At 40.9% G+C, this 21,403-nt stretch overlaps 1 protein-coding gene across 1 annotated transcript; it reads right to left on the minus strand.

The window, feature by feature from the left end:
* Positions 1–4,427: 4,427 nt before the first annotated feature.
* On the minus strand, positions 4,428–20,398 carry LOC134207717 (ubiquitin carboxyl-terminal hydrolase 16/45). Its single transcript, XM_062683543.1, has 4 exons — positions 20,241–20,398; positions 19,503–19,898; positions 7,980–8,764; positions 4,428–7,902 (listed from the first exon to the last, which is right to left on the minus strand). Exons 2-4 carry the CDS (start codon positions 19,845–19,847, stop codon positions 6,246–6,248), a joined length of 2,787 nt encoding a protein of 928 aa, XP_062539527.1. The 5' UTR covers positions 19,848–19,898; positions 20,241–20,398; the 3' UTR covers positions 4,428–6,245.
* Positions 20,399–21,403: the final 1,005 nt, after the last annotated feature.

Consider the following 21,403-nt stretch of genomic DNA (forward strand, 5'->3'; position numbering starts at 1 on the left):
AAATTGTTTTTAGGCAACATTTTCTCGATCTGTATGGATGCTTCTCTGCTGCTAATCGTTTAACCACAGACAAATAGACGAAACTCTAGAGAAATTACCATCGACCATGACTTCATTGATTACGCCTTTCACAACTAGAGGCGCTAGCGTCGTAATCCTTCGAGTTTGACATTTCACTCTAGCGCCTTCTGGTGACAATGTCATACGAAACATTGTTTCGTGTAACATGCTCGCAAGGTGGTGGTAGAGGAGTTGAGCGATGGATTTTTCAGCAAAATGTTCAAGCTGTTACGTCTGTTTGTCTGTGGTTTAACAGTAGCCGTCAATAGAAATATCGCTTCCAAATGGCTTGTTTTCTTACACTATCTGCTAGCATTATTGACAGCGCTTTGTCAGTTGCTATAGGCAAATTTATTTCAAACTAATGCAACATGAATGCCATCTACGTGTGAACTTTTGAACTGTCAAAAAAGTGATATTAATCAAAACATTGGCTGCTCCTTGAATCGCGAAGAATTAATTTTATAAAGTTTTGTGATATATATCATTATTTTAACAGTTATCATGGAACAACAAAGTAATAAAACATTTCTTTTCGTTTCGCAGATCATTTAAAATTTGTCAGCATTCCTGAAATAAAAATTAACAGTGTGGATATCACTTATGGCAACATTGAGGTTATTTATTTTGTTTTAGATGCTAGGAATATAAATATTGTAAAGGTCACGATTGGCCAGGTTTTCGACTATGTTGGGGAATCCGCGAGACCTTTACGAGAAGGTCAAAATGTATTCAATTCTGGACACGTCTTTTGCATAAGCTACACAAAAAAATTGCAGGATTATCTGAAGTTGACGGCATATGTGCTACAGAGCTCTCACGCAGCAGATTTTCCACATGAGCTACGTTTGAAGATCGGTTCAGACTACCGCAAATGGTCACTGTGTTCCTTCAAGGCTGAACTGGAACATCCCGATGCAAGCACATTATTGCTTGTCTTCTGCACCTGTGCCAGTAAATATTGACATGAACGATAAAAATGTTTTCTGAGATTTAAAAATCTAATGATTTCAGATTCAGATCGGTTGAATTTATGACGTGCACGGATTCCCGACAAGCTTGGGGTAGAAGTAGAGCTGAAATCATCCAATGGCGCGCAAAACCACTGATGCAACTGTGTTGTATTCGACAGCACCCAGTCGTTACTCCGGTTGATACATCAAGAGCTCCTGCAGCAGTCCTTCGACCGAATTTTGAAAGGTAATAAACTAGTGAAGTAATGAAGTTGAACTTCCATAACATGATTTTTTTATATATAGCATCTCCGAATTCAGCGATCCAGAAACACATTGAAGGGAGAGAATTGAGTGTACCATTGCCCAAATCTAGTCCTCTGTTGCAAATAAATCACGGCGAATATGTAACACGAAATGAGTTGTACGGAATGATACTTGATGTCCAACAAATCCGCAATAATGGCTGCTAGAGAAAAATTACAAGCAATTACATGAGACCATTGTTTTTAAAATGTGCAGTCGATCGATATTGGATATTATGGAAGAAATTAAAGAATAGCGTAACGATGCTTGGTATTTACATCGCTCAAAAAGAATCACTTCAAGCTCTGGTTACGATCTTTTCACATACACCCATAATAAAAATGCAGATTGGCCAAGAAAGACAAAATTTTATCTGAACCCGAAGCTGATCCGATCAAAAGCTTTAGATTTTGGAAGAGAAATGGAGGGATCAGCACTCGAATGCTACATTATGAAACGAAATACGTTACTGTAAGGGAATGTGGCTTTGTAGTTTGCGTGAAAGAACCATGGATTGGCGTAAGTCCAGATGGCGTCGATACTGGCTGTAATATTTTAATTGAGATTAAATGCCCAATGTCTGGTAAAGAACATGGTTTGGAGTGGATGTTAGAAAATTGTAAAGCAACTAAGTTGTATATTAAGAAGCGAGAGTCAGGTTTTGAATTAAATAAGAATCATAAGTACTACGCGCAAATTCAGTTAAGTATGTATGTATTAGGTTGTGTTACTTGTGATTTTATCGTTTATTCGAAGTACGAGAATGATTTCATTGTTTTGGAAATTCAGTTCAATGAAGAATACGTTAGAAGTCTAATTAGCTCATTAAAACAAGTTTATTTTCAACACCTGCTACCTGGAATATGTAAGAAACATGGAAATGAATTAATGTAATTCAAGCTTTCAAATGAATATAAGAAAATTTCTTCTTGAATGGCTGTACATTCCAAATGGAACTTTGCCTGCTTTTCAAGTTTATATTCTATTAGCATTTCCTCAGTTATTAATTGAATGCTCGCTTAACTTTTCAAAAGGACCTAACTAACATTTTTTTCATGACTTAATTTGAATATTGCAATCAACAAATCATTATGAAAGCTTTTGGTTGCCGTACTCAAAGTAAGTGGTCCAAAATACATCCTCTACCCTAATTCATGAAAAAATGTTACTTAGGTCCTTTTGAAAAATTAATCGAGAATGGTTTTCTATCCCCGCCATTGCATAAGTATGTATTTATCTTGTGTGGCAAGTACAATGCCCAAGGAGTCGAGAAAGTTTCCAACCCGAAAACGTCTAAGACTGGACCGAGAATCGAACTCGCCATCTCCGGATTGGCAATCCTACGCCTATGCTCGCAAGACCACTGGAGCTCCCTAAGAACATTCAACAACTACAAATACTTTCATATCTTTATTAAAATCTGATATCTTTCATAATTCGTGCCGATAAGTTCACAATTGCGCATTTAAACTTTACTATTGCGTCAATAGATCCTAGGACTGAGGCATCGATCGCCGATTGGAGTATTCCGAAAAGTTTCATCCGTTGTATAGCTCTCTCAACATGAATCCTAGATTTTGCAATACTTTCATTTAGTATAGCATCGGATTTACTATGTTGAGCCGTTCGCAAGAAAGGAGGAATGTGCAATCGTATTCCGTGATTAAAACATTCTTGCTGAATGTTGAAACCTTTGTCAACCATCAATTCGTCAGTGAATGGGTCCAGAAGGCTCATTTTCGTCGTTGAAAATCTGTTTATCAGATGCTTTCCCACTGTGAGCTTTACTCACGAAACTGATTAAACCAGCTGGCGTAATTCCTATTATGAACTTGACTGTCCTCATGCCTTTATAATTCGAGTAGCATGCTATGCAACAATTGATGCACTTCATCGTCAGTTCACTTTACACTAGTTTTACGGATTCACTTAGGAATATACAAACACGTCTTACTCTTCCAGATGCACAATTCATTCTCCCTCCTAAAGTCATGGCCTACTACTACAAACTAAAAGTACTGCTTAGCACAGGATCCATAAGTAAGTAAGTAAGATACACTCTCGAATCTGCTGTTCAATATAGCGCTCGAGGGAGCGATTGCTGGTGTGAAAAGAAGCGGTACCATTATCACAAGATCGCATATGCTCCGATATCGATATTATCGGGATTGATCGCCGTGACGTGAAAGAGGCTTTTATGCCTTTTAAGAGGGAGACAGCGAGGATTGGACTCACGATCAATAGCAGCAAAACGAAGTAGGTACATGGTCGCTGGCAGTCAACGTGGGTTCATTAGTGAAGGTGGTAGCGAAATGGTGCTGGATGGTGAAAAATTTGAAGTGATAAAATAATTTTTGTATGTTGGAACATTAGTGATGTTACCCGCGAGGTGAAAAGGCGTATTTCAGCTGCAAAGAGGGCTTATTACGGACTTCGTAACCAGCTTAAGTCCCGTAGTCTGCAAACGAGAACAAAACTCGCGCTGTACTCTGATTCTTCCGGTGGTTTTATACGGCCATGAAACATGAAGGCTGATCGGAGAGGCTTCGTGGAAGGCCGCGTACACGATGGCTTTTTGCAGTTGAAGAGGACCTGAGGGCGCTCAATGTTCAGGTCGACAGGAAGCGATTGGCTACCCAGGATCGAGTCCAGTGGAGAAGGATACTTCATTCGTCGTAGGTTCTCGAAGAGCTGTAGCCCATCAAGTATCAAGTAAGTATGAACCGAGCTGATGGAGGAAATTGCCTGCACTGTAATGGTGCAGTTGAAACATTGGAGCACAAGCTCACACAATGCGTGCGTGTACAGCATGGAATCCTTAACTGTTAGGTATAATAAAATGGAAAAAGAATTCGAAAATGTTCATTATTATGAACTGCAATAATGCTATGGACACATATTGCTTAGAATTCGAATTTCAGCTCGATTGAACAATTATAAATGGAATTAAATTTTTAAGTGCAATAAACCTAATTTTCAAAGAAAAAAAATTGTAAATTATCTGATGAATAAAAATTGATTTAAAAAAAATAGCTCAATTTTAATTCCTATCAGGTAGGTAGTCATCATCAACCAAAACCAAATCCAAAAGAAGATCACACCAAACAATGCTGCAGCGCAATAATGTTTATTTTGAGTTCAAAAAAAAAATCTTTCCTGAATGCCGACATAGTATACGTACCTTACATACGTACTTAATTATAGTTTAAATCTGCTCTTATGTATATCATATTCTGAGGCTCGCTAGGCAAAAAGACTTACGTGTTGAAGTGTTTGAATCCATCAGCGTATTATATTCTATTCATGTATTGTACAATGCTGTCTCCGTTGCGGTTCCGTTTTTGCTTGCGATAAGTAGTTAATAGTGTTAATGCAAAGATTTATATTCGGTACGGTATTTGTTGATTGAAGTAGGTAGGTAATTGTTAGTAGGTAAATGGTTTCGTGTAGTAAAACTTGCGGGCACCGCGCGTATTTTCGATAACAATAAGCAGCCATTCTTGCCTTTTTCCTCTTTATTTATTTTCAATTATTGATCGAATAAAGACTACTCTTATTTCAGATTTCTATTCTTTCACACCTTTCATTTTTCTTAACTTAATCCCGATCTATCGTGCCTATTTTTTAGTACAGCTGTTATAGCTCTTTTAGTTAAAGAAGGTATGGGATTGGTATTGACGCAAAAGATTTAAGTCTACATCTAATTTAGGTCTATCAATCAACAAACTCTTTAGGGGTAGTCTAGCAACTGTCGTTTTTGTACATCGAATGATGACAACCTTTATAATAAATTAAAACAGATTTCATTTTCGTTTCCGTGAAAGAAAAAAAAACACTTTGAGTAACAACAAATCATTTGAATATTGCATATAAAACGGGCTCCGTCCGTCTACATACCGCTCTCTTGAAACACGTAAATGCACACTCCAGATGGCGCAAGAAGGGACATTGGTAGACAGATTTAGTGAAAGTAGAATCTTGTCTTAACAAGTGGGTTTTAAGTTTAAGCAGAACTAGCAAAATCAACGTGAGATATTTAGCAAAGAATTTCAGAACTTTCTTATTTTCGTTTGAATCTTCAATCCGAAAATTACATTCATGATAAATAGAAATAGGTGAATGCAATTCCAGAGTAAACTAAATTTTAAAGACGAGAGTTACTCGAAAGCTAGAGCCATAAACGTGCCAAATAGAATTTGCGCATTTCATATTCCACGTCTAAGCAAGTGCAGTGGGAAATACCCAGCATCAAATGGAGTGCTGCAAGCTTTACTTTTCTTTACTTCACACTGGCTCGGACGTGGCGTTGATATTTGCCTAAGACCGCATTCATTCGAATGTTATTGTTGTCATGTAAATAAGGAAGAGTTAAAGCAATTTTCCACAATTTCGCATAATAAGTTATAGAACGAAAGCTGCATTAATGCTGTGAACAAGAACCATGATATCAACCTAATTAACCCATAAGCACACTCGCGATCCTGGATCGCTAATGCAGGCTCGTTTATGCTGTGTATCTTAAGCGATGTTTTCTCATTTACTGCTTACCAAAATACAACAGAGCACGTTGTTAACAATGAATGCAACTTTCGCTAAACTTCAATTCTTCATTCTGAAGGCGTAAAGGAGATTGTTAGAAACATAGATTGGTCAGTGGATTCAATGGATTCAGGGGAAAACAGAAGAACCATCAAAATTTCTTCAAGAATCAATTAAGAACAGGATCCGTTTGAAGGCTGAATACGTCTCACGAATAGAAATTTTAAAACTCTTTCTCGTACTGTTCCATTCGAACATATAATCTGACCTCACTTTCCAAACAGTAGCAAATCTATTAATTCATGCTAACCAGCGCACAAGATAATCGAAAACCCCACAATCTCCCGAACCCTGCCGCCATTATTCGTCCTCTTTCCGCAACCCACCCTAGAAGATCCGCTCGTAGAACAGCAGATAGGCCTGGGCGTTCAGCACCTGCTGTTCGGTGGTTTCGCGAACGTGACTGTCGGACACATAGTACCACTTACCGGGCGGTGGGTCCACATCCGGCAGGACTTCTGGCTTCGGTGTGTAGCCCACGGCGCCTTCCTCCTCGCCCTCGGAATTTGTCGTTCCCGTGCTGGAACGGCAACTCGACACGCTGCTGGAGGAACTCAGTGCATCGTCGCTATCGCGGGCAGCCATGGTCAGATTGCGAGCTTGCTCTTTGGCGATTTCCTTCTCCAGCTGGATGGCTTCTTCGTCCTTTTGGTCCAGTTCCGCCTTGGATCCCTTCGGCAGGAACTCCCATCTCGGGTCGTCTCTCGGTAACTGCGGGCGAACTTTCACGTAGGCTACATAGTGCCCCCCGTGCATGGTTCCCGAATGTTCCACTATTCCGTACAATGAATAGAGCAATTTTTTCTGGCCCTGGTTGACGTTGGGCAGCTTTTTGACTTTGGATCCACAGAACGGTGCAATGTCCAACACAAAGGGGAACGTGACGGGTTTGGTAATTTTGCGTATCATTCCACGGGGTCCAACTTGGAAGCGTTTTAAGTGCAGAATAAGGACTGCCGGTGGGGAGGAAATCAAAAATTGTTTCGTTGCGTTCGTGTTGACTGATTTGCCGTCCTTTCCGTTGATCCGCTCGGTGCAAGCGTCACAGCAAACTTTGTTGCTGCCCGTCATGAGTTCGACGGCCGTGAATCCGTTCAGGCAGGACTGTATCGAACACTCATTATCTTCGCATTGATAGCGCGGAGCCAACGTGCTCCCCCAGTCGGCATGGCTGTAGGTCCTCTGGCGACGCATCTTCAACTTTTTGGCATCCAATTCCTCCTGTTGTTGATCGCCGCTAGAGTTCAGAGAGATCTTCTCCATCATATTGGCCACACCTCCTGCGCTGAGACCTAATTCACAAACCACATTGGCGTCAGTGCCACCCCCGACGCCCTCTTTGTTCGGATTCTCTGGCGTATCGTCGGCCTTCTCCGGTCCAATCAACTGTTGATTGCCGTTCTGGTCTACTTGAGCAGAGCCAAGCCTTTTGGGTTGGGAATCGTCGGTTAGATTGTCTTCCACGTCCGCATCGGACATTCCGTCGTCATCGTCGGCACCGGAATCACCATCGACTGCGCCCCCCGGGCCGGAATCCGTTCCTGCGTCATTAGTCGATGGCGCAACGACTGTCGCCGTGGCGTTCAAATTGATTAAGTTTTTCTCTTTCTTGGCAGCGGCTTTCTTGACTCGTCGGCGTTCCTTGTTGCTCAAAGGTTTGCTGTTGGTGACGGAGGACGAGGAAGACGCGCCATAGCCATAGTCAGGTTCTGGACTTCCTTTTCGCCGGATCGGGGGTTGTGGCTTCTCGACACTTACGGGTAGCGAAAGATCCAGAAAGGATTCGTGTCGTGAGGACACGTGATAGCAGTCCTGGCAGGTTAGAGTTGATACGAGGAAGCCACGGAACACCGGTTCCGGACGGAAGATGCGATCGGCTGCTTGCATACCGTAGAACTTTATTTTTTCCTTCATGGTTTCCTCCACCGACTGAGGGTCAACATTGCGTTTGAAGCCAAGCGAAATAAGAATCACTAGTTGGTACCTGCACAGTAAGAGAATTATACAAAAAATTGTTCTGAAACTTCATGTTGTCGTAAGCATCTGGTTTTTAAAACTCACCTTCTCAAATCCTCGTTCCGAACACTCTCCAGCAGATGCCGCAACAGCTCGTGCGAATCGTGCTGTTCCGCTCCGGCAAACTGGGGCCACTTGTTGATCAACTGCTGTCGAAGTTTACTGGGCGAGAAAACACCTCCTCCGGCTTGCAGATCGGTGATCGTTTCGGCTAGCGCTTCCGTCACACTTCCCCAGGGTTTCAGTGTGCCGCTGATGGGAATCAGTTCCGTTTCGGTTCCATCCTTCATTTTGTGTGGTCCCCCAGGAAGCTGAAATTTCTCCCCCTCGGCAGCGGATTCTTTCAGCACATCCAACAGGAAGGGAGTCCGTGCGAGACATTGGAGCACTGCGTTGTAGAAGCAGGTGTTGCCGAGATTGGATAGTCCTCGAACTCGTGGCAGACCATCGATTATGGACGAAGCGGGGTTCCGAACGATGTCCAATCGCAGATCTCGATAATTTGGTGTGGTAGAAGAAGTCGTGGATGCATTTATTGAATTGGACAGTCCCATCGTGCTGGAGGTGACGGATGATCCGGATACGACCGGCGTGGGAACGGCACCGCCCATGACTGCACGGAGTTCGCTTGCCGCAGCTTGCAATTTTCGTTCGACGTCGACAATCTTTGGCGGGTCGTCCTTTACCTTTTCCGCCTCACGCTTCACGCACTCGAAGCAGTCGAGCAGCTTGGGCACCATCTGTGGTTTTATCTCGGTGTCGCATTGGTAGCACCAAACCCGGAAATCCGTCGTATTCATCGCTATCACGTGGGACTCGGAGCGGGGAACCTAGGCGTAAGAGATAACTGCGATTACTACAACTTTGAAATGAAATTTACCTTCCGTTCATTTACATTTTTCCACACAAATGCTGTTGATTGCTTAAAACTATAGATCAAAAAATGAAGATAAAGTAGGACGTAATGAAATAAGATACTAGGTTTAATAACTTCTAACTAGTTGCTGCATATTTGAAAGACAAACTTAGAGCGATCCTTTATATGCCAGTATGGGGGTTTATATGAACGTTAGTTCCTATGAGAGTATTTTTTTTTTGGATACCATAATTTCTTATAAATTTGTTCCAGTATTATCCCTTAGGAGAATTTGATTTGCACGGGAATATTCATTCATTTATTTAGCTTACATCTAAACAGATAACACGTATATGAACCTTCATTATTTAAGGAGTTCCTCCAAAAAATCTTTCGAGAATTCTTCCACAAAATTCCTTCGTCAGTTCTTTCAGGAATTCCTTCGGGAATTCTGCCAGAAATTCCTTCCATAATTTATTCGTGAATTCTCGTATGCATTCATTGGCGATATCAGGCATAACTTCATGCATTTATCTAAAGAATTCCTTTGGGATGAATTCCTTTGGTAATTCGTCTAGGAATATCATTGAGCACTCTTTGAGAATTTTCTCTGAAAATTCCTCCAGAAATTTATCTGAAAGCTCCTGCAAGATTTCCTCCACAAAATCTGTCTGGGATACTTTCTGAAGCTCCTCCAGAAATTCTTCGAAGGTTCCTCCAGGCATTCTTTTGGAGATCCTCCCGAAACTTATCCTTAAATTCATTCAGGAATTCTTCTGAAAGTTCTCTCAGGAATTTCTACAGAAGTTCATCCAAGTATTCTTCCGCAAGGTCCTTCAAGAATGCCTCTGGTAATTCTTCCAGAAATTCCTGCAGATCCTCCGGAAGTTTATCCAGGAATTCTTAGAGAACTCTTGGATGAACTTCTGGAGGAAATTTTTGGTGAAACTTCCAGAAGAATTCCAGAATGAACTTCCGAGAGAATTCATGGAGAAACTTCTGGAAGAGTTCCTGGAGGGATTCCCGGAGGAACTTCCGGAAAAAAATCCAAAAGGAACTTACGAAAGAATTCCTGAAGGAACTTTCGGAGGAACTTCTAAACGAGCTTCCGGGGGATTCCTTTGATAAATAACTTGTGGGGGAATCTCTGAAGAGATTCCAGCAAATTCCTGAAGAAACTTTCGAAGGAATTCCTGAACGAATTTCCAATGCTTCCAAATGTTTTAAGGAAGAGAAAACTCTAGATATTGCAAAACTTTTCTGATGATTTCGTTGCGGGATTTCAGGAAAAAAATCCGAAGAAAAACCGAAAGAATTCATGGTGGAGTTTCCAAGGAATCGGAGGAATTTTGGTTTGAATTCTGGAGTAATATCTGTAGGATTGCTGGAGGAATTCTATGCAGAACGGGCTTTGATTGGGAGTTTGCTGAGGATTTTTTTTGAAAACCTTTTACATCTACAACAAAGGTGTTCCGAATGGCTCTATGATCACTCCAAAAACGAATTTTTGATGAGGAGAATGCATTGACGCACGACCCAGGACACGAGCTTAGTAGTTGCCAAGCTACCACACAGAAGTGTACTGAGTAAAGGTTGGCTGCGCCTATCATTTCCCCGAGGAACTGCCTTCCAGCATTACTTCAGGCACTCTCTCTGACGCACCATGTGAGACTAACTTAGATGCTCACCCTGCCACCTGATCCACGTTCTAGCACACAATTTGAGACTTATTTGGGTGCTCTCTCTAGCACACCCTGCCACTCCTCTTGACACACGCTCTGACACACCACTGCGGACTTAATTAGGTTTCCACTTCTGAAATTCCATGCGAGGCTGACTTGGATGCTCACTCTACTCTCCTCTGCCATGCCTCGAGGTGTCGATAGCGATAGATACCAACAGTTCTACGCTACGGCCCTTCTACCTCGGCATGTGCAGTCCATACTCACACCTATGCGCTCACTCTTCTGCCATGCCACGAGGTGACGACTCAGCCTGTTTTCACTCTAACTAACCAATCACGAGAACAGCTTCCCTGGGAAGCTTACCAGACTGATCAAAGCAACGGTGGATGGTGTGCAAAACTGTGTGAAGATTTCGGGCGAACACTCCAGTTCGTTCGAATCGCGCCGGGGACTAAGACAAGGTGATGGACTTTCGTGCCTGTTGTTCAACATTGCGCTAGAAGGTGTCATGCGGAGAGCCGGGTGTAACAGCCGGGGTACGATTTTCAACAGCTCCAGTCAATTTATTTGTTTCGCGGATGACATGGATGACCGGCCGACAACGAACATTTGCAAAGGTGGCAGAACTGTACACCCGCCTGAAACGTGAAGCAACAAAAGTTGGACTGGTGGTGAATGCGTCAAAGACAAAGTACATGCTTGTGGGCGGAACCGAGCGCGACAGGGCCCGCCTGGGAAGCAGTGTTACGATAGACGGGGATACCTTCGAGGTGGTCGAGGAATTCGTCTACCTTAGATCCTTGCTAACGGCTGATAACAATGTTAGTCGTGAAATACGAAGGCGCATCATCTGTGGAAGTCGGGCCTACTACGGGCTCCAGAAGAAACTGCGATCAAAAAAGATTCACCACCGCACCAAATGTGTCATGTACAAGACGCTGATAAGACCGGTAGTCCTCTACGGACATGAAACATGGACAATGCTCGAGGAGGACTTGCAAGCACTCGGAGTATTCGAGAGACGGGTGCTTAGGACCATCTTTGGCGGTGTGCAAGAAGACGGTGTGTGGCGGCGAATAATGAACCATGAGCTCGCCCAGCTCTACGGCGAACCCAGTATCCAGAAGGTAGCTAAAGCCGGAAGGGTACGATGGGCAGGACATGTTGCAAGAATGCCGGACAGCAACCAGATGGTGTTCGCTTTCGATCCGGCAGGTACGAGACGACGTGGAGCGCAGCGAGCGAGATGGGCAGACCAGGTGCAGAACGACTTGGCGAGCGTGGGGCGTATTCGAGGATAGCACTTCTTTCGAAGTCGAAACGAGTACATACGAACAGTATGTGCTCTGCCGAAGTCATCGTGATGCGTTCGCGGGCTCCTCTGGTTCCACGTAGCTTGAAACACTCCTCGTCTTCCCGGATGACCAGCCCGACTGGTATCATGCTCGCTATCACATCGTGTGATATCGTGCGCTAGGCCCCTGTATGCGTCCAAACACGCTCTTTTACTGCTCTTGATGGGCTTGTTACAGGCCAGTTTCGCAACTTGAAACACTTCACGGCGCGGCGGTTCAACACAAGGTTCAACGTGCAAGATCAAATTTATTATACATATTTGAAAAAAAAACATATCTACTACAATTTTGCTAAACATTTTATTTTCCGTTGGCATTCGATTAACTTTAATCGATTATGTGCACAAAAAACATCAGGCATTCCTATTTCTTTGTGATGACATTTTGAAGTGTGTGTTTAACGATCCTCATGTTTTAGGTAGTTTCGTTTCAGCGTGTATCGATCCTTTTGGGCACGGATGGCCCCACATGTGGGGTCGCCAAAATTTCGTTAGAGTGAATCATATTGTTAATATAGTATATTTTGATTTTCACTGTGTAACTCGTAGTAGATTAGAAACATTAAATCATTAGTTTCCAATCTACTACGAGTTACACAGTGACAATACAAATGCAACTCAGCTCACTCGTGATATGTATCATTTTTTTTCAAATTTTTATCTAGAATGATATCAGAAATCAAGAAAAGACAAAAAATACAAAAGCATGATGACTACTACTGCTGGCCGTGCCTATCTTCACCGTAACTAGGGAGAGTGATTTTTAATAATTAATAATAACAATTTTAAAAACATACAGTACCCATTTGTCGTCGCAAGATGGGTTTCGGAGCCAATCAAAATTTGACCACTTCCCTGAGAGAACCAGGTTCCCGGGAACACTCCCGGAAGTGGCAAATGTGTCCAAAATCTCTCAAAAATGCATGTATTGTGCTTGTCTTTCAAAATCATGGAGTTGGACATGTCGCAAGATGAGTTTCGATGCTAATCGAAATTTGTCCGGTCCCCTGAGGGAATCAGGCTCCCGGCTACACTTCAGGATGTGGCCAATGTGTCCGAAACCTCTCAAAAACTCATCTATTGATTTTGTTTTTCAAAACCATGGAGTTTGATATGTCGCAAGATGGGTTTCGGTGCTAATCGAAATTTGTCCATTTCCTGAGGGAATCAGGTTTCCGGGAACACTTCCGGCCTGCAATAATGTATCCAAAACCTTTCAAAAATTCATCTATTGAGCTTATCTTTCAAAATCATGGAGTTTGATGTGTCGCAAGATGGGTTCTGGTGCTAGGCAAGATATGTCCCCTTTCTTGAGGGAACCAGGTTTTCGGAAACACTTCCGGCCTGGACCAATGTGTCTAAAACCTTCCAAAAACTTATCTATTGAGTTTGTATTTCAAAATCATGGAGTTTGATGTGTCGCAAGATGGGTTGCGGTGCTGTTTTCGACCAATCAATCCAACCCACCTTTGACTACATCCCTGGTCAATAACTTCATCTACACACTGACCTACTGACCACCTATTGACTGGCCGAACGATCGCCCTGCAGAGTTGTTTACGTGCGAGACAATAGGTTTCTGCGACCAGCGGTAGGATACATGCCATCATCGTCATCGTTTTTCCTTCAATCCATCAGCACTTACACGTTCGGTCACCGATAGCCGTATGATAACGGCGATAAGAGCGTGAGATCTTCGCTCTCGGATCACTACTGCCGAATAATCGTCGATCAATCGCATCACAGCAACTGCAGCAGTACCGAGTTAGTTGAAACTTGACCGCCGACAAGTACGCTGGGCATGGGCCCACAAAATTTTAATCTGTATAGTTTTAAGTGCAAATATCACGGATACAAATTTCATCCATTTGCTTCAAAAATATACATGTTTACTTCCAAAATGGTAAAATGTTTGAATCAAACATATTTATTTTTAAAACCAAATTAAATCCCTTTTTGTTTTATACGTACGCTAGTGGGCAGCCCCTCGCTCGCTCTTGCAAAAGTAAACAAAAACTCGAGTTCGGATCGGATCCGATCGGTGGTCAACAGAGGAGCAGGAGCAAGCGTAAAATAATATGTTTTCTTGCTTCCAAATTGATGAAGGATGTTTTTCAGGTACAGAAAGGCAAGTAAATGAAATATGAACGATTGGAATTGTGAAATCTGGTAGTCAAATGCTACCAGAATATGAAAATTGGAAGAGTTGATAAGAAAATATTATGAATGGCCGAACCAAAACAATAATATCCATGTTTGCTTCAAACATTTAGCTGGTTGAAACAACTTGAAACGCACATTTGATTCAAAAGAAAGTTTTCGTTCGCTTCAAATGCAACAATATGTTTGATCCAAACATATTTATTTTTGATGCCAGAACAAACTGAATTATTGTTTGGATTTACCTAGAATATGTTTGTTTTTAACGTAGGTTTTTCTGCGTGATAGATATACATAAGTGTGCTCGATAAATATAGTCTTTGTCCAAAAAATGTTCTCGTGCAATAAATAGTAATTAGTTAACGCGCGTGTTTTTTTAAACTGATAGTGAAGAATTGTGCATGCAGTTTCCTTAAGTGTGAACTATAATGCTCCCGTGCTGATTCCGTTGGTCTCTGGATGAAGTATAAGTGGTCCCCTTGGATATCCTCCAACAATTAAACGGTCGATGTTGAGCCTGATGAATTCACTGCGTCTCGCTATCGGAGCTGAGGAATAGAACAGCCAGGTTCGTACAGGTGCTACTCGAAATTTGTCCGCTTCCTTGAGGGAACCAGGTTCCCGGGAGCACTTCCGAATGTGGCCAAGGTGTCCAAAAACTTTCAAAAACTCATCTATTGTCTTCCAAAACCATGAAGTTTGATATGTCGCAAGCCTGGTTTTACACCACTTGAAAAGTGTCCACTACCCCAGGGAACCAGGTTCCCGGAACATCCTGAACCATGTCCTGATGACCATGGTCAAACCAAGTTATGTACCAAAAAATAGACATGATGACGCTTCTTCCCTGAAAATTTCATGGAAATCGGATGAAAAACACGCAGAAAAAACTACGTTAAAAACAAACATATTCTAGGTAAATCCAAACAATAATTCAGTTTGTTCTGGCATCAAAAATAAATATGTTTGGATCAAACATATTGTTGCATTTGAAGCGAACGAAAACTTTCTTTTGAATCAAATGTGCGTTTCAAGTTGTTTCAACCAGCTAAATGTTTGAAGCAAACATGGATATTATTGTTTTGGTTCGGCCATTCATAATATTTTCTTATCAACTCTACCAATTTTCATATTCTGGTAGCATTTGACTACCAGATTTCACAATTCCAATCGTTCATATTTCATTTACTTACCTTTCTGTACCTGAAAAACGTCCTTCATCAATTTGGAAGCAAGAAAACATATTTTACGCTTGCTCCTGCTCCTCTGTTGACCACCGATCGGATCCGATCCGAACTCGAGTTTTTGTTTACTTTTGCAAGAGCGAGCGAAGGGCTGCCCACTAGTGTACGTATAAAACAAACAGGGATTTAATTTGGTTTTAAAAATAAATATGTTTGATTCAAACATTTTACCATTTTGGAAGTAAACATGTATATTTTTGAAGCAAATGGATGAAATTTGTATCCGTGAATGAGTCTACACGGGTTATTTTAATTTTCATTTCTAGCCCGCATAATGAATAACAGTCTACAGTGCGGTTGATATGATACATGTGAATTAAGGAGTAATGTCACAATCCATGTTATCATCAATTTATAATTTGACTACATAATTTTATTGAATTTATATTATAAACAATTATATATTCAAGTTTCCACATGTAATTAATATACAACAGATCGTCTCTGTACAATATTTATTACTTCATAATAGGTTCTACTTGATCAAAAAACGTTAGTTAACTGAAACAAAACTATAACGGGGATAAACACAATATGGTCTACCGTTTTTACATAATTGTGTATCGTTTACGGCAATCATAAATACATCGCGATATCACCACCCTCCTGAAATAAGATGTAGTTCTTGAAGCCGTCTACCGATTGGGTGGCGCTAGTGTTGCCATTCCTATTTTAAGCTCCGTTCATACCGCCGCGAGAGCATTGGCGATTGGCGCTTTGATGTTGCATGAAGAGGAAGAAGCAGAAATATGATAATCAAAAATATTCGCACGGGAAAACATACGAAGAAATTTTTGAAACTCTCTTTAAAATTCTAGAAGCAATTTAATTATAAACGGTAAGCAGTACGAGTTTAGACTTGTTTTCTACTGCACAATAAACACAATATTTCAATTTCAATTTGATATCATACTTAATGCACAGTATAAGGAAAGTCCAACCCCGTACTGTTTACCGTTTTTAATTAAATTGCTTCTAGAATTTTAAAGAGAGTTTCAAAAATTTCTTCGTATGTTTTCCCGTGCGAATATTTTTGATTATCATATTTCTGCTTCTTCCTCTTCTTCTTCATGCAACATCAAAGCGCCAATTAATCACGTCGAAAATCACGCAACAATGCAATACATCTCGTTGAATATAATTTAACAATGCAACACATGCCGCTTACGCCGCTTGCGCATCCGACTGTTCTAACTTTGTGTGTTTATTGCTTAAACCGACAATGTTTACATCCAGCAGCACTATGTTTTTGGCTTCAGGCGAGTTGTTCGTGGATGACAGCCGTTTCATGGGGGTGGATTTTCGTATGAAAGTGCACATTTCTAGGACCCCCTCCCCCTTTAAGAGTTACGTAATCTTTAAGCATTCCCTAATAAATGTTCATTAAATATCAATAAAATAATATTAACTCTTATTTGTGTTAATATATACTTAAAGCATATGATTGTATAAATGCGTACTATTACCCCATCCGATGCGCACTCTTACCCCACCGGTGGGGTGGCCCATCATATAGAAAAACCCAAATTTATCCCCAAGTGATGATTATGCCTTTCTCGATTCGATATGTTGGATTCGAATTAATGTTGTAAATGCTGTGCTAATTGCCTACATCTTGGCGGTTAAAATATTTGATGCAACTCTATCACGCTGCTTATAAATTACTCAATAATTGAGTAATTTTTAAGCAATTATTATGAGAGTAATGGATTGCGTCATGGCTAAATTGATTAATGACTTAAAGTGTGCATGTAAACAGCGTATTTGTTAAAAGAAAAATAGAAATATTATTCAAATCGAATGAGTAATTAGCAAACAAAAACAATAGTGTCCAACTAGGAAAGTTTCTCCGTCGAATGAAACTAGTTGCACTCGAATCGGTCAAGTCCTTCTATATGAAACGTGTTTAACAATAAAAAATTCCCGGGGCTACACACACACACACACACACACAGTCAGACATGTGCTCAGTTTTTCGAGCTGAGTCGATTGGTATATAACACTATGGGTCTCCGAGCCTTCTATCAAAATTTGGCTTTTGGAGTGAAATTATAGCCTTCTGTTACAACTTTGTTGTACGAGTAAGGCAAAATTGGGAATATTTATTTTGTTTCTCGGAATACTGACATGTTATGTTCTACAAAGTTGTAGCGCAGCTTATCCCAATAAATTTTGTTAAAAAAAAAACTTTCTGTAGCTCTTGAGTTGGCTGATCTAGAGCAATTTTACCTAATTGGATTAGGGTGAACCTAAAAAAAGTGTTTTTGATCTATTTTTTTTGTTTCAGATTTCTCGAGAAAGTCGTCTTCGGGTGACTTTTAGAGCTCAAAATAATGCAACTTTTGGTGGGTCAATATGCTTAATATCTTTTTCCGATCAAAAGTTATAATCGTTTTTCCGTCAAAATTTCTTTTTTTTTTTCAAAAGTTAATATATCCGGTTAGGGCAGAACAAAAAAAAATGTTTACACGGCATTTGAAAGAAAAATTCATATTCTTTATTATGTCAAAAACTTGGAGATACGTTATTTTTTTGTCTCATGTTTCATTAATTTTACTGAAGTCATGTTTTTTCAAGTAAATTGATATAACTCAACAACGGAAGAAGATACAGATGATGACAAGGAAATGCTAATATCATCTTCCAAACCTGGACGTACATTTTAATGATAGAATTAGAGGCGAAAGTATAGAATTGATAGTTCCGTTAGGATACTGCAGGCATGAAGAATGTTTTTATAGAAGTCGATTTGAAAGCGAGCGGAGGGCAATATTTGTGATGGCACATATCACACGACCTTCCTTCTGCCAAGCTCCCGTATGAAGGGGGAGGGAAGAATATCAGTGTGGAACCTGATATATCTCCACTGGTAAAAGGAAGGTGGTTTGATTTGCTCATATGCCATCGCGTGCGGAAGGATTTTCTATCGACGAGTACTGTCTCCAAATTTCTAATATGACATCAGCATCTAGTCGAATAGGATTTTTATTGCACAGTTCTGTTTTCTCATTGCGTCCGTCTCGTCGCAATACAGACGATGTTATTATAGCAAAACACGCGTTTTGAAAAGCTCTAAAAGTCTTCAGAAGATGACATTCGTGAAAAATGAAAATTAGGTAAAATTGCTGCAAAGATGGTGTTCGCTACCGATCCGGCGTGGAGCGCAGCCAGCGAGGTGGGCAGACCAGGGCAAAACGACATGGCGATCGTGGGGCCCATTCGAGGATGGAGATATGCGGCCTCGAACCGTGTATTGTGGCGTCAAATTGTTAATTCAGTGTTATCTGTTTAGATGTAAACTAAATAAATGAATGAAATGAATTATTCGGCTGCTCCTTAGAGTTTCATATTCTTTAATATGTTTTTTCCATTCTACGACGATTTTCATAACAAATCCCTGGATTTAGGATCCAAATGTTTGAAAATAGTGACTTTTTACGAGAAAAAGTGACTTTAGTGACTTGAGCTCGAAAAAAGAGACTTTTTAGTGACTGACCCGAAAAAAGTGACCAAGTCACTAAAAAGTGACCCGCTACCAAGCCTGAATATTTCAGAAATGTACGTGAGTTAAAAGAATGCACCAACAATTTGCTTTTTTCCGAGCAAATCAACGTCATCTAATCATGTGCCTTATATTAAAAATTATAGACTCATTTTCCTTATTCCGGGAAAATGCGCATTCTAAAAGAAGAAATCATCGACTTATTTGACTTATTCCGGGTAAATGCGTGTGTCGTGAGTATAGATGGTATTTGTTTCATCAATCAAGGTGTGCTTCCAAATAAGAATAAACTCGCTCTCTTTCTGTTTTGACCATGGTCATTATGCTATAAAGCCCATTGTATTTGAAACTCTAGTTTCTAACAAATCATAATGGCCCTTGCACATCCAACTCATCAAAATAAATGCTTTTATGTACAATTGTATGCTCCATTATTTGTGTATAATTGTATGGTCTTGCGATGTTTAATAAGAAATCAAGAAAATGAAAGCATTTTCATTTATATATCGTTTTTTCGGGCCGTACACTAATTACGTAAGCAATTTTCCTGGGTTTTCAACCCCCCTCCCCCCATGTAAGATTTTTCCCACATGGAGCGTAAGAAAATGGTAGTCCCCCTCCCCCATAAGTGCTTACATAATTAGTGTACGACCCCTTTCTGAGGAACGGTACATTCTGGGGAAGAGTATAGAACCGATCATATGGACTAAATATGGAATAATTACTGGCTACGACACACCTATCTAATGTTATTGAAAACTACCTACCTTGCAATGTTCGAGAGCATGCTGTTTGCAGTACCGTCCACAAAGCTGCGTACCGCACTGCAAACACAACCACAGGCTCAACACGAGCTGCTCCTCTTCAAGTTCCAGTCCATCTCCCACCGCTGCCAGAACCGGGCTGGGCTTCGAATTATCCTCCGCACATTTGGAGCACTGCTTCTCCAGTCCCTTCAATTTCAGTTTCTTCTTCACCATCGTCGGATCGATGGCCTTCTTGACGTGGATACATTTTTCGCCCGGAGCCTGGTGGGCGGGCAGCCTTGCGTCGTCGTTCGACTCCGTCGAGGAATCGTCGTCCCTAATGTCATTGCACTTTTTCTTCACCATCGCGGCGCACTTGTCGTCGGGATCCCCCACAGTCGGGACGGGCTCGGTCAGCTGGAAAACACAAAACAAAGGAAACGTCAGTCACCTTTCTCCCATTGGAATGATCCAGAAAGGGTATTAGAAACAAACATTTTTTTTCGCTTTCAACTTGATTAGACTGCATAGGCATTCCAACGGATTAAAAACGACAAAATCATGTCTTTCAGACGTGCCCTCAACAAAAAGAACACCAAAACACGTCCTCGACCCAAAATTCACGAACAAAAAGACATCCCCCTTCTATCCTCTAATTGAGGTTAATTGCATCGTACTGAATTTCATGGATTTCCACCCCGAATATACCGATTGCCGTCATTTTTCATCACCACCACCTACTTCCTGTTAGGAACTTACTTTTGCACTACAATTTCTGCGTCGGAAACGAAGATTTTGGGCACAAAATTCACTTCTAACACGACCTAAAATACGTACGGAGCAAAAGGTTCCATCTTCTCGTTCGTCACTTTGTCTGCTGCTGCTGATGGAAAGTTGAAGAATTTCGTCGTATTTTTAGTACAAATGACAGATCATGCAACCCAACTGGTACTAAATTAGTACGGGTGTGTGACCGATTTGTCGAAATCAAATATGGCTTTCCATCTTCGTCGAAATGGATTAGGTCAACTCGAGCATACGAGCTCACAATGGGCCTTTTCACGAGACAAAAATGTTTTTATGTGTCAGTTTCGGCTTTACACGGTTCGTTTAACGGTTGTTAACAAGTTAACAAGCCTTAGCAGTATCAGATGAAAGGACCCATAAGAGTGAAATCAGTAGTAATTCAGTTTCATTTCAAATTTTCGATCACTATAGACGAATCCAAGTAAAAATAAGAAGAAGACACGACGGTGTTAACTTTGACCAACCCCGTGGCAAGACATGCTTTTCAGCGTAGCGAACATCTTCATGAATATGTCCAGCATACATTTTGAAAAGTACTTCTCCCGAATCGTGCGTTTACAAGCAACTACATTTTATCCAAACTATTGTTGGCTACATATTTTCAAATTATTCAAAAATAATACCAGCTATAATGGGCATGTAAATATAATCCTAAAACATCCTTCTGCACACCATTTATTTCATTTCAATTTCACTAATGAATGTTGTTCGATTTGCATCCCCGGACCATTTGAACTGTGATGCTAAACACAGTATAAACAATAATAATATCTTTTGTTTAATTTGGAGCGGGAGAACAAGTTACGAAATATGATTTCGTGTAGCGTTTGATTTCACCTATCGATTCACTCCAATTCGTAAGTTTATTATATTTTATCATCAAATAACATAATTCCCATGGTCAAAGATGTAAATCTTGCAAATTATTTCGAAAACAATTTTCAGATTTAACCAAAACAAATAGTAAACAAAACACATGATGTTTATTTTCGTACAATAACAACGGACGGTAATGAGCTACCGTCCGTGGACATGGTGGCTATTGTCAAACCCCTTGTGATAGTATAGGACGCCAGGGGGGTGACTTTGACAGATCCTTCAGCTCAGCATAGGGA

The sequence above is a fragment of the Armigeres subalbatus genome, chromosome 1 (assembly GCF_024139115.2).
Source record: "Armigeres subalbatus isolate Guangzhou_Male chromosome 1, GZ_Asu_2, whole genome shotgun sequence".
Classification (NCBI taxonomy): Eukaryota; Metazoa; Arthropoda; class Insecta; order Diptera; family Culicidae; genus Armigeres; species Armigeres subalbatus.

Coding starts and splice junctions, on each gene's coding strand:
- LOC134207717 (XM_062683543.1), bottom strand. CDS start 19,847: ATGGTGAAGAAAAAGTGCAATGACATTAGGGACGACGATTCCTCGACG. Junction 8,765..19,502: donor ATGCTCTCGAACATTGCAAG/GTAGGTAGTTTT, acceptor TCTTACGCCTAG/GTTCCCCGCTCCGAGTCCCA. Junction 7,903..7,979: donor CGGAACGAGGATTTGAGAAG/GTGAGTTTTAAA, acceptor CTTACTGTGCAG/GTACCAACTAGTGATTCTTA.